The sequence below is a fragment of the Archocentrus centrarchus genome, chromosome 14 (assembly GCF_007364275.1).
Source record: "Archocentrus centrarchus isolate MPI-CPG fArcCen1 chromosome 14, fArcCen1, whole genome shotgun sequence".
Classification (NCBI taxonomy): domain Eukaryota; kingdom Metazoa; phylum Chordata; class Actinopteri; order Cichliformes; family Cichlidae; genus Archocentrus; species Archocentrus centrarchus.
The window spans coordinates 20519821-20533670 of NC_044359.1; the positions used below are offsets into that span (position 1 = coordinate 20519821).

The 13850-nt window shown below is 42.3% G+C and overlaps 2 protein-coding genes across 2 annotated transcripts; one reads left to right on the top strand and one right to left on the bottom strand.

The window, feature by feature from the left end:
• Positions 1 to 723: 723 nt before the first annotated feature.
• LOC115791787 (zinc finger protein 16-like) lies at positions 724 to 5099 on the bottom strand. The gene is made up of 2 exons (XM_030746033.1): positions 3972 to 5099; positions 724 to 3871 (listed from the first exon to the last, which is right to left on the bottom strand). The coding sequence occupies exons 1-2, from the start codon at positions 4681 to 4683 to the stop codon at positions 2919 to 2921; spliced, it is 1665 nt and encodes a 554-aa protein (XP_030601893.1). The 5' UTR covers positions 4684 to 5099; the 3' UTR covers positions 724 to 2918.
• A 4866-nt stretch (positions 5100 to 9965) lies between these two features.
• Positions 9966 to 11941, top strand: LOC115792168 (leucine-rich repeat neuronal protein 4). The gene is made up of 2 exons (XM_030746595.1): positions 9966 to 10180; positions 10900 to 11941. Exon 2 carries the CDS (start codon positions 10901 to 10903, stop codon positions 11618 to 11620), a length of 720 nt encoding a protein of 239 aa, XP_030602455.1. The 5' UTR covers positions 9966 to 10180; position 10900; the 3' UTR covers positions 11621 to 11941.
• Positions 11942 to 13850: the final 1909 nt, after the last annotated feature.

A 13850-nucleotide genomic window follows, 5' to 3' on the forward strand; every position in this document is an offset into this window, starting at 1 on the left:
ATCCATCTTATTCTCAACACATATACCGCAGTGGCAAATTTGGTATATGTGTTGTGAACCTTGATGAGTCTGACCTTCTTTAGTGAGGAGGCACTTCCATCTGTTACAAAAAAGGAGCTTCAAGTTTTAAGCGTAAGCCACTAAAAGAAAACAATTTGATCATTCATCACAGTTAACACAACACCAAAGTTACTGGTGTTACGGATGAAAAAAACATTATAGTCTCATTTTTTCTGGCCTATCTAACCTGTTAAGCTTCTGTAATCATACCAAAGGCTACCTCAAACAGCAGTTTGGAGTGTTTTAGCACAGATGTCATTACTCAGCACTGTAAGGAGAGCAAGGTGTGATTTGGGATCTGTTTGGGCGTGAGCACACCACCTACACAATCTATTCTGGCAGCATTTCAGGCAGTGTGGAAACTCTCCCCTTAGGTTTAATGTGGCTTTTCCTGCCATGATACAATGAAACAATAAAATGAAATCAGCTTTGAGTGAACTGGTACATCACTGATCTGGGTGATGGATTATTTATTGCCTCTGCACAGTAATAATAATCTGGGTGTTTTTGGTTTTCAAGCAACTTTTTCTCTTTTTTCTATGTTTAAAAAAACACCAGAGGAAAAAAAGAAGTATAAACAAGGCCCTTTAATATAGTAACATATACAGTAGGTAATAGTATGAGTATGATGTGGGTGAACAAAAAAAAAAAAAAAAAAAAAAGCATAAAGTAATTCATTTCACATTTAACACTGATTTCTTAGGGAATAATGCCATTTCTGTTAAACCTACATGCAAAGGCCCCCCTCCCCCCACCCCACACATGTGTAATACAAAAAAACAATAAATATGCTCATCTGGGGTCAGAGACTACCATCTTGGTATACACAGTGACAAATATTTAACACCTGTAGTGTCATTTTAAGATGACTTGCACTTTGTAAATGTACACAGAATAGTTACATGGAGGTCATTATAGTAGTATACATGTTAAATAAACACCAGACAGTTTAGCTCAAAAGGCTCAGAAGATTAATGCTCGGCTGTTACGCCTGATGCAAAGTAGCATCAGGAACAAATGTAACTGGGTTATATACATTTACACTGTATGTTAGTATACTGCTGTTTGAAGCACATCATGTGTTTCCTTTAAAAAAAAAACAAACAAACTGTTGCACATTAACTCAACCACAACCCTTAAGAAAGCAAAAAAAATGCTAAAGCTACACTCTTATATACACAAACAGTCATGAGGGATTGTTACCAGCAGAGGAAACAGATATGCACATGCAAGCACCAAAGTCTGTCTACCAGTAATTGCTAGTAACTGCCTAGTAACAATGACACAAGTCCAGGAAAGCAAAGGCTTTCGAGACATACGGTAGCAGCGTGATGATAAGAAAAAAAAAAAAAGAAAAAAAAAGGAATGCTAGATTGTGGTCCACAGAGAGATGGTATTTAGAGAGGAGAGAGAATGAGAGCGTTTAAGCTCCTGATGTGTGTACATAAAGATGCCAGCTCATTGTCTTCAACTAATCCTGTATAATTTAGTAAACAAACAAATGCACGGAGTGATTCCTTCAAAACAGGATGTCTTTGACACAGATAACTTCCGTTTGATAATATAACAATTGCAGGCTGATGAGGGCTCTGCACAGTGAGGAGAAGAGATAAGAGAGCAGAGCAGGATGAGAGAGGGAGAGAGAATGGGGTGGCAGCTGATTGAAAAACAGCTCATGCTTCATGATGACACACGCACATTGTACTTGAAACTACACTTTAGCTTTTGGTTTATTAGTCTTTTATAACAACAAATGTACTGAAGTTTTTTTTGTTTTTTTTTTTAAGCAGCAGATTTTTAGAATAAAATGCTACTGCATCCACCTACAGAGGGCGATAAAGCATCTGATGTTTTAAACTGTCAGTGAAGGAAATCAGATGACTACACCTAAATGAAATGACTGCCCGATCATACCAAAATCATGCACCGTAACATGTCCATAAAGGATGCATTTCAAACCTGACAGACTGGGCAGAACTTCATACACGATCGCTGAAACTTTCAGCTTGTGTGTATGCGTCTGCCATAAAATACAGCGTGAGGATGAAAACTGGAGGGAGCAAAGGTGGGAGATGTTAATATCCCATGACATCTTCAGTTTTGGTGGCTATAAAACTGCCAGTTTACACTGTCTAGGCAAAGTTGAGACTAATCTGCTACTTCAGTTGAGGGAAATGAAAATGTCCACATTAAATTCACTCGGCAACTAGCACGTTCCCAATAGGTGTGAATGGTTGTCAGTCAGTTTGTGTTAGCCCTGTGACAGGCTGGTGACCTGTACAGGGTGTACCCTGCCTCTCGCCCTATGACAGCTGGGATAGGCTCCAGCCCCCCCCCGCGACCCTGAAAAGGATAAGCGGAAGAGAATGGATGGATATATACCAAAATCTGATCAATTTATCAAGATAAAAAAAAGACAACAAAAAAAAAAAAATCCTACAAACTATACTGCAGTTAAATGTCTGCACATTTGTCTGCAACATTAAGGATGAGAGAGCTATGCCTAAATTTTCCATTTATTGTAAGCTTTTTATAAATTCATGACCAGAACTTCTTTATCCTTTACCTTTTTAGCTTGTTGTTGCCAGAAGTGGGCAATCCAGAAACTTCCTGCACCAAGAGCATTTTGTACACTACTTTTTCTGCTTCATAAATATCCGTATAAAAGAACAGTTGCTGTTGAATATACTGTGGTAATTTTAAGACAAATTTCACATCTAAAAGTGTAAAACATGGATATCTTAGATAAGCTAAACTCCACATATGTAGCCTGGCTCGTCACCCTAACACCAAGGAAGAATGGTGACCTCATGGTCCAGCGTGTCGACAAACTATGCAAACACATTAGTCCTTGCTTTTTACACACAGTCCACAACTGAGCTGTCATCCTCCTCAGCTCCCCACTCTCCAAACCTCATCTGTGGAGATGGAGCTGCAGGATGGAGGTTATTAATGTCGTCCATGGCGTCCGGGTCGGTGTCGTCACTGGCACCAATTCCCATGTGACCGCCTTCCTCCCGGTGTGTGCGGATGTGTTTCCGTAGAGCTGCAGGTTCTTTGAAGCTGCGGTTGCAGAAAGGGCAGCAGCACGGTCTCTCTCCAGTGTGGATAAGCTGATGGTGTTTCAGGTGCTGCAGGCGACTCAGCCGCTTCCCACAGATGGCACACACGTAGGGTTTCTCTCCTGTGTGCGTGCGCCGGTGTTTGCGCAGACCATCCAAGTGGCGGAAGCAGTTTCCGCACTCAGAGCAAGAGTACGGCTTCTCACCTGTGTGTATGCGCAGGTGGGTTTTAAGTGCCCCTGACTCACGGAATCGACGGCCGCAGACTCCACACGGGTAGGGCTTCTCACCTGTGTGGATGCGGATGTGCTTCTTCAGGCTGGATATCAAACGGAAGGTCTTTCCGCACTCCAAGCAATGGTGAGGCCGATCTCCAGGGGGCTCAACCACTGCTGTGTCGGGGGCTGAAGGTCCTGCAGAGTCCTCTGCTCCGCCTGGTGAAACGCTGTCACCTCTCCCTGCTCCAGGAGTCCTAGCTAACTGTTTCTGTCCATCAAGTCCGCCCTGCAAGGCACTGCTGCATTCTCGCATGGGTCTTTGGTGACGTAGTGGGTGAGAAAAAGAACGCTGGGAACTTGCCTCTCCTCCAACTTGACCATAGCCAAGATCCCCCACGTTATGTGATGTTCGTTCTCCATCCCCCGCTATATTGTCCTTCCTGCTGGGCTGAGCAGAGCCTGAACCTGGTCCCTGCTCCTCTTTGATCTCAAATCTGGGTGCTCCACCAGGTGCTTGAGACTGCCTCTCATCTAAAGACAAAATAAGACACGCAAATCATTACTGTATTTGCACACAGAAGTTATCCATGTATGTGCATGTTTTTGGTAAGAAACACAGTTTGCACTGTACCTGGTCTGCTGGAATCAGAGCACATATGAGATGTGTTGGATGCAAAAGAGTCCAGAGGGTGGTTGGTCACAGACCCATCTGGTTGAATTGAAAGCTGGCACATTTTGTATTCATCTCTTGGTTCAAACCCGTGGAGCGACTCATCCACAGAGCCACCAAGACCCAAGTCAACACCTGCCCCGTTCACATTTCTGGTGTTCTGGTGGTCCCTGTCCAAAGTCATCGCAGCCATGGATGACAGCGATGGACCAAACACTGACTGACTGATTGACTGGGGGCCCGTGTACGACACCTGCAGCTGATCTATGAGCTTCTGAGCACTGCACAGACACTCCTGTAGGGTCTTCAGCTCCCTTTCGGACACTTCCAGGCGCACTTTGAGCCTTTCATTCTCCTGCTCCTTATGCAACAACTCCTGCTGAGTCTCATTGAGCACCAGCACAACTTCGCCGAGCAGAGTGTCCACTGCTGCGGACATGGCGGTTTGAATGGTCGGGGCCAGACGCGATTTGAGCGACGTTACAGTCACGCTGCCCTGCGAGGCTCCGTATCCACCCTTGTCCGCTTTGCGATCGTAGCAAGACTCGATCCTGTCGGGAATGCTGACCGTGCTTTGTTTGCGATTTCCACCGTGCACTGAGCTGCCGCTGCCGCTGTTTGACGGAGAGGAGGAGTCCATGCTTCCAGCATAGCCTGTCCTCCTGGAAGTCATTATTTTTAATGTCGTTAGCTAAGCTGGTATTCAGTCAGCTAACGTTTACGCGCCGTGCTCCTGAAAACACGGCTCACAAATCTAAGCAGCCGAGGAGAAAACTCTGCTGCTTCTTTTTACTTTAATACGCAGGAGCAGCGACTGTCACCGATTACACGCGCCTCATTAGCCGTTTAAGTGGCGCTGCTGATAAAAACAATGTAATGAACTCTCCGCGGGGCCTGGCTCCGCTCGGCAGCATTGGGCCGCTCTCTTCGCAAGTAACAACGCCAGGCAACAGAGGACCTCTCTTCGCAAACACCGCGAGCCTGCAGGAGAAGCGTGCTGCTGGTCTTTAGCTGGCTTAATAAAGTCTCTAAGTTATTGTTCAAAACACGGCCCCCTCCACTGCCACTTACCCACCTCCCTCTGTCTGCAGCAACTGTACGTACAGGCCTGTCGCGTGTACATGACGTCAAGAGTAGGGTTTAATTTTACCCCGGGTAGTGACTGCAAGGAAGTCACGTACTTATTTATTTTTCGCCTAAAACATATTTTATAAACGTCCCAATTCATACTCATTTTTTTCGTTTTTTCATGATCTGCTCTAAACAACTGCTGCAAATATGAATTTCAGTCTCATCTTTTTTGAGTACATGCTTAATATTTTGGCTACAGTTAATCAGTGTTTTGGAGCAAAAGGACATATACTTGCCATGGTCATATTGGACTTTTCATGATTCCTTTCAGCTGTTCTTTTTCCAGAGTGGAATGATTGTACAGCATCTTTAATGATTAAAAACAAACAAACAAGAACTGGCTGCACAAATTTGAATCTACTTTTGGACTCTCTGTAGTCCACAGAGGGTCAAAAGCATACACCCCCACTAAAATTTGGTAATATGTCCCTTAGCAAGTTGCACCTTGTCTTTTGGTTGCCATCATCAAGCTTCTGGCATAATTCAGGCTGGATATTTAATCACTCTTCTTGGCAGAATTGGTAGAGTTCATATAATTAGTTGGTATCCTGGCACAGACTTGGCTTTTAAGCCTGGCTTTGGGAAGGCCATTCCAGAAGCGTAATATTAACCTGCTTTATTCATTCCAAGTTTCAACTGTCTAGCTACTGATCTGGGGTGAAGTGAAGAATGTGGAGACAGTCCTCTTCCTTCATTATTCCATCCATTTTGTGCAATGTACCAGTACCACTGACAGCAAAACAGCCCCAGAGCATGATGCTGCCACCACCACGCATAACAGCTGGCCCAGTGTTCTTAGGTCTGAAAGCCTCACCTTTACTCCTCCTAGTATATCTCTTGTCATTGTGGTCAAATAGCTCAATCTTTGTCTTGTCTGACTATAAAATATTTTGGCTTGTCCATGTAGGCAGCTGCAAATTTTGGTCAAGCTTGAAGGTGAAGGGGCTTCTTGGTCAGTGGCCTCTCAGTCCATGGTGACATAAAACTAGCTTCACTGTGGACAGTGACGCTGGTGTTCCAGCAGTTTCCAGTTCATGGCAGGCTTGAGTCTTAGTGGTTCCTGGGTTGTTCCTGAACATCCTAACTAATTTGCTCTCATCTGAAGTGGGGACATATTCAAATACTTGATGATCTTGGAATATTGAATAGAAATGGCTCCAAGAGACCTCCCCAGCTGATGTAAATCTACAGTTGTCCTTAGAGCTTTACTGAGTTCCTTGGACTTTCCCATTGTTCTGAGTATTGATCAATCCAACGAGCACTGTCAAACAAATCTTTGTTATGCTGGCAAAGAGGAACTACCAGCTGTAGTCAGTCACGATCACTAATGAGAAGTTAACAGGCCTCAGCCTTGTCAAGTTAAACACACACTGTAGAATCTTCAGCCCCACTTATTAAAAGATTTAAGTGTGTACAGTATATGTACATATTTGAGCTTGTATGCATACTTTTGACCCTGTGTGGAAAATCCAAAATAAATCCAAACTTGTGCACCCAATTCTTGTTTTTTAAAGTAATTAAAGATGTATGCCGTACAATCATTCAACATCTGGAAAAAGAACAGCTCAAAGAAATCATGAAAAGCCCAAAATTGCTACGACATTCAAGCCCATGATGAGTGGATGGAAACTTCTGACCACAACTGCGTCTCAGACTGAAATACTGAATGATAGAATGACGTGTGAAGTGACATCTTGCTCTTCTTCCTTCCTCTTCTTTTTTAAAAAATTTTTTCCCAGAGGCCTGAGGATTTCAGTGTTCTCTACAGGATCTTCTGGACCACATATGTCTATGTTTTGCATGGAGACTTCAAATCCTTGAAATAAAAGAACTTGAAAAATGGCTGAAAATTTGCTGAATTATAATAATTTTAATGTGCACAGACGTCCTGCCTATATAAACACAAATTAGGAAACACAGCTGGCCTGTAAGAATATGGCCGCTGCACTGAAGCACAAGGTGGATGGAGGTAATGCGCTAATGAAAATATACTCTGGTTACAACAGTGAATATGTTTAATTTCACTGAATGGTAGATGCAAATAACTGTGTCTCACACATCCTTTCTTTACAGTTTCAAAGTCAAGCAATGCTAGGTGGTGGATCAAACCACTGTGAAGCACATGGGGGGCAGTCTATCTTTCAAAATTAAAAATGTATAATTTTCCATCTATAATTAACCAACTTACCTTTGCAAAATTATATATTTACAGTAATGCACTGAGGAGAAGAACTTTTTTTTCACAGAGAAAGGTGAGCTAGACCTCCTTATCCCCACTGTAATTTTCACCCTGCCCTCTGACATGCAACACAACTCAGAAGGGGCCAGTTTCTCAAAATTTCTGGATAATCCATTTTACAAAATGAACCTAATGTTTTATTCAATATTCAATTCAAGACTTATGTTTAACAGGCTGAACACATGAAACATATGGTTCAGTGATGCTGTGAGCCCACCTGGTAGTTACTAGAGTTACTAGTGTAATGTCCTGATTTTTAGCCTTAATCCCACATTTCAGGGTGAAATTTGCTCCACAGTTTGTGGCAGTACAGCAGCCATTTGATGAGGGGGGAGAAATGATACAAATAGCACTCAGGGTCTAAAGTACGCCCAGGTCAACGACCTCGTGGTAATGCTGACTCTGTGGAGAAGACATCTGCGGTCTGCTGCAGGCAGTGCTTTACAGGACCACGTGGTCCACTTAAGCTGGGGAAACTGGGCAAAAAAGTGCCATGAACTTTCTGATGTTTTGCAGATGTCAGTGCGGTCCGTCATGAACACTAATTAATATCAAATACACCCATTGCAGTTACGCCCCACACCGAACAAGCCTGCCAGAATCGAGATGTTTTTTCTTGTGTTCCCTCCATTTTCCCCTGTAGACACACAGACTGTATAACTAACTGATGAATGAGGCCGATAAGAACCTGGACATTAGCTTCAACCTGAGGACTTCAGCATGTTATTATATGTTTTTTTTATATTATTTTTGGATGCTCACAAACATGATGTGAATTATTGGGTCACTTTCCACTAACTACTTTCCTCTACAGGCCACGGAAAAACTGCAGTGGTTTACAAGACCATATGTGGAAAAAAACAGGCCGCAGTATTCGACATACCCAAGACCTCCTGTGAAGATCTGCTACTCCTGATATAACAGGACCTTGTAGCATTTGTTTGTGCTGCTTTAGTTTCGTACATAAAAATAATTTATTCCTTATGGGCTCATTTCTAATGGGGAAAGCAGACCTATCCCAGCTGCTGGCAGTTCTTTAAGGAAAAACTGATGGGATCTGTAGCAAAAAGGGGTAGTGAATTGCGAGATTATGTAACAACCTATTTAACAGTTACCATCTGCTTGGATTTGTGTCACTTCAGGGAAAGAGTTCTTACTCAGCGATTTCAAATCTGTCTCTGAATTTGTCATAATGCCTGTCACACCCTCTCTGTTCACATTAAATTATAAATAAAATACATTTTTTTATTGGTTTATTGTGAATAAAATCTCCCTTTCTTTGCTTTATGGAATATTGCTAAACAGTAGATTACTGTCAGCTGCTTGGCTGCTGTTATACTCTTTATTTTCTATCTGTAATCTCCACAGTTATGACGCTGACATTTGAATTACCCTGAAGATGAATGCTGGGTGGATTACACTTGAAGAATGTACAACAGATTTCTGTTAACGATCACACTATTAGTGCTCAGTTTCCTGTATTTTTATAGCAAATTGTTACTGTGTGTGAAACGAAATATGGAAGGAAACTGATGTAGGCTTAGCAGTATTGAATTCAGATATAATAACACAACACATACTGCACAATATAAACAGAGCGTTACTCAGAAGCATCCTGGATGCAGTTATATATGTGTCTCCTTCACACCTTCACACCCACACTCTCTCCTATACACCCAAAACACGTTCATGCAGCCACAGACTGATGTCCATACAGGAAAGAGAGAAACAACTAACATATATACTGTGTCTAAAAATGACACAGGAAATAGCATGATTAATTCATCCATCTGGTGTCTCCTGAATAATGGCAGGAACAATACATTTGCATGCTTGAGCAGGATTGTGACTCATTCAGTACATACATTTTAAACAGACTTTATCTGAGCTGTTGGCATCCCTCAGGTACCACAGGACAGTCACTTCATGTGCCCTTATTTCTGCAGCTTAAGCTCCAAAGCAGAGTGGAGATTCAAAGCCGCATAAAGTTGTTTTTTTAACAGGTAACAAGAAAACATCTCATCCAGTTATTGTCTTTCTTGAGAACTGTCTTTTGACATGCACAACTTGATATTTTACAGGTGTTTGATTTAATTGCGTTATATTATATATTATATATCTGTAAGGGAAACACCAGTTAAAATAAGATCATATTTTACAAATGATTCCCGAAACAAGTCCAGCCCGTTTCATTTCCGGCCATTTGGTGAACAGCTGCTCAGCAGTTTGTTCTATTTCAGTTTTGGAGCCGTTTCACTTTAAGTCACAGTCTACGTGTTATTTAGATGAGAGGTTAGGTGGGTTAGGCTGTCTGGAGCCACTGACTGGGATGAAACATTTCAATGAATCGAAGCTAGAGCCAGAACATAGAGAATTTCCAATCCTCTTTAAATCCCTTCACCCCTAAAAAGGAAAGCAAGGCCTCATTAACAAGTGAGACATGCTCTGAATAATGTGCTTGTTGTGCAAGAATGAGACAAAAATGTGGTCAACGAATTAAACAGCAGTGACGTAACTAATAGCAGACTATAGTAATTCCACCAAATGGCATGCAGAGCTGCTCACTCACAGATTCACCAGTAAACCGTTAAGCAAGGAGGGAGGTGGAGCTGGTGTAGGAGCATAGGGAGTAAGGAAAAGGGGGGATTATGGGAAGAGTGAAAGAAGGAGGTGATTGCTGGGCAGAAGGAAAACATATAAAGAGGGAGAGAGCAAGACGGACAGAGAAGGTGGAAGCAAGACGAGGAGAAAGAAGCTCAGTCATTGTCCGATAAAGGTTTCAAACTTCTCTAAGAAACAGGTAAGTTGATATCTTTTTGTTACACAGTTTCAGTGAATAGAGTTAAGCTGCGAGTTGACAAAACAAAGAGCACAAAGTGGATTAGTATTCAGTGGGGGCTCCTGCTCTGCGCCGTTCAGCACAGGAGATTTTTGAATGGCCCATTGTTACTTTGCTCTGCAAGTTCAGCATATTTCATTTATGCTTGTGTGGATTCTTAAGAAGCAGCGGATTTCTTGTAACTAGATACAGCTGACAAGCCTATCCTGGTTCTTGGGTGTGCAGGCATTTGAACCTGTTGTGCAATGGGCCAGTGGAATGCTAAACTAGAGTGGAGCGCCTGCAAGTCTTAACAAATGAGGAATATTCCCAGTAGTTTGGTATACAAGACTTGACATCATTGATAAACACTTTGCAGAGTACTACATTTCAGCTACTTAGGTGTTACCATTTTGTCATTTTGCCTACTCAAAAGCCATGTGGGTTGAGAAAAAGTTTATGTCTCCGTTCTGACGACGGTTTTATTTTCCCACTGAAACCAGAGCTTTATTTAAGTCAGATACAACGCTTCCCTCTGCAGGTATATCATCTCTAAAAAGACAGAACCAGGGGATAAAAATATGTCCTCATTCCACCTCTTTCATACACTAAAAAATGAACTGAATCACTAAATGTACACCGTTAGAAACCCAAGGGGCATATAAAAAATTCTAATGGAATTCTACTTTTATGATTTCCAGCATGATGGCTGCCATGAGGGATCTTCTTTCCCCCCTCGGAATCATATGCCTGGTTTTCATCAGGGGTTACTGCCCCCTGCCTATGGCCTTACAAGGAATGCATCCCATGAGAACTCGTGGACCAAGTTCACATTCATCCGAGGATCAGTTTGTTTCCACTGAAGATTACAGTCAATACGAAGATATAGTCACCACTACTTCATCCAAGAGGTTGACTCCAGGTGGAGGGACCCTTCAGCAGTGTGACTACGATCCCTGTCTTGAAGGCCAGACCTCCTGTTTTCAGCTTGCAATCTCCACCCACTGCTTGTGTCGAGGGCTCCCTTTGAATGAGGTTCCAAAAGCACCCAGCCTAAGTTCAGTATCTTGGAATGGGTCCAAAGTTGTCCTTAAGTGGTGCGCACCTTATTCACATGTCACGGCCTATATTGTGACTGTTGGGGGGGAAGAGAGGATGACATTTGGGGAGGGCGAAAGAAGCGGAGCAGTGGGTGACATTGACGACATAGCAGAAGTTTGTGTGAAGGCCGTAAACAATGCTGGAGCCAGTGATGGATCCTGTATGATTTACCATCCCAAGGATAACAACCTGGCTCTGACAGCAGGGCTCATCGGAGGAGCCCTGGGCTTCTTGTTGCTCGTCTTGCTGGTCATCCTGTTGTGGAGGCAAAGGAAACAGGAGGCCACCATCTCTATGAGCAACACAGCTGAGACACAGTGAACAGGAAACACCACGAGACTCATTGAGAAAAATCTGCCCTATGAAACTCTTCAGCGTTATTGCAGTTAATTAACTGTGAAAACATGATAACATCTCTGAGGTTTCCCGCACCAAGAAGCTTTCTTAAAACAAGAGGAAGCAGGGTTTATCCTTTCGCATGAATACATCGAACTGGCTGCGTTCATCGCCTAATGCCTTGTCCATCCTGAAAACCCCTCGGTGCATTCAAGGGGGTTCCACATCCATTAGAGATGCATTAAAAATATTCACAGCATTCATTAGTTGCATTTTTTTTTTTTTTTTTAGAAATAAAACCCTGAAGACAGACATTAGGGAACATCCCAGCATGTGGCCCCTGCCTTCAACTGCTTAGCTGAGCAGCATAGTGTGTAACTGCTCATAGCTGGGTAAAAATCTTTGTAGTTTACACAATAAAACCTTCCAAAGCACCAGTATGCTGCTCCAAGTCTTTATTACTTGACAGAAGCGTATCTTGTGTAGCATAGGCCAGTAAAGAAGCAAATTAGGGATTTTTTTTCTTTTTTTTTTGGAGTAGTGTTTATGAAATAATGACTTGCATTAAAGTGTTAGTAGCATGAAGTACAAGAAAATGACAACAGGCACAAATTCTGCTTGAAACACAAGGTAAGAAGATTGTAAGGAAGGTTGAAATAACACTTTAACAGGTATGTAATTTAATTAGGGTTTGGTTGCTGTTGAGTCTTGTGATGGACTGACGATGTCTCTGGGGCGTACCTGCCCCCCCCCGACAGATAGGAAAGGCTCCAGCCCCCCTTCCCCCCCGCTGTTGTTGATTTCAAAGCATGCTGTAATTAATGAACAAAATGTTTTCTTTGAAACTCTCTGTGAGAGTTCCTTGTTTTATGTATGTAATTAAAGTGAACGGATTGATTCCTTTAATCTGACTACTAACTCTAATAATAACCGTATTTATTAAAATTGCTTGTTCTTCAAATATGTTTGACCACGTTTGCTTGAATCTGACTCTTAAAATTAAGGAAAACATCATCTTAGTTACACCGCTGTGTCAAAATATGTCATTTTATATCATCTGTGACTCTGGAGGATGGGTGTGCTTTTCCATCTGTCTTATTGACGGAAGTTATGTCAGTGCCCTGGATGAGCACCAGCGTTCGATGCCATTTTTCCAGCTGTCACACAATCGCTTTTTCAGAGGATATATATTTGGCAAGGGTTGTCTCATCCCAGCTGAGACTTCCTGTCACGCAGCATCGGGCTGATGAGGAGCTTCAGGCTTTTATTTATTTATTTTTTGCCACGAAGAGACAGAGAAGAAAGTCCAAAATTTTAATCCCCCCCCCCCCCCCCCCCCGGTTTATCTCATGTTCAGGCCTCCATCTGCGTTTCTCGCAGCAATGTTATAATTCCTTTTTTGCTTGGGCTGCTGTCACGGAGTTGTTCAACCGCTCTTGGCATGGTGTCTTTCTTATTCCGACTCCACTGCACAACTTACATCGCAGAGTGCTGCTTGGAAGTCATCAAACATCTGTAATTGGAAAAACACACAACAGACTGTTCATTTGAGTGGCTCAAATGGCCTCAAGATGTTGCTTTTATGACACACATTGCTGTCACTCTCAAACTGGGAGGGGAAATCTCTGCTTGAATGGGTTTCATTGAGATGAAACCCAGAAATATGAGCTGGCGGCAGCCTGTTTAAAGCAGAAAAGGACGCTCTGTACTTAAAGCAAATGCAGAAGCAATGAAACTTTACAAACACTAATGGAGCACGCATGCTGTTCCTGCGATGGCAGCAGAACAGAATGACATGAAAAATACATATGGATATTATTTCAAAATGCACTTGGCTTGAATTTTTTTTTTTTTTTTTTTTTAATAAACTACTTTTCAAAACCCTGAAGTGTTTTTAAATGTTGAAGAAATCAAAACGTACCCCATGAACGAGCACCGACTCCAGCGCAGCTGTGAGAAAAAAAAATGAACTGCCCTCGAAGTATAAAAGCTTCTGAGGCCTTTGATGTTAAAAATGAAAAGCCTACAGATCTATAACGCCAATAAAAGACATAAAATCACACTTTTTCCTCCCCCCCACAAAAAAAGCTTGTACAGAAGTATAAAACATCCATAATAAAAAGCAAGATTTAACCATGAGTGAAAAACTACATTTAAATTACGTTCACAAAACCTAAATCTAAATATTCCATCTGAATTTATGTTGCTTGAAATC

Excerpts from the sequence above, each read along its gene's own strand:
- LOC115791787 (XM_030746033.1), bottom strand. The coding sequence starts at position 4,683 with ATGACTTCCAGGAGGACAGGCTATGCTGGAAGCATGGACTCCTCCTCT. Across the intron at positions 3,872-3,971 it reads CTCTGATTCCAGCAGACCAG|ATGAGAGGCAGTCTCAAGCA; the intron begins GTACAGTGCAAA and ends TTTTGTCTTTAG.
- LOC115792168 (XM_030746595.1), top strand. The coding sequence starts at position 10,901 with ATGATGGCTGCCATGAGGGATCTTCTTTCCCCCCTCGGAATCATATGC.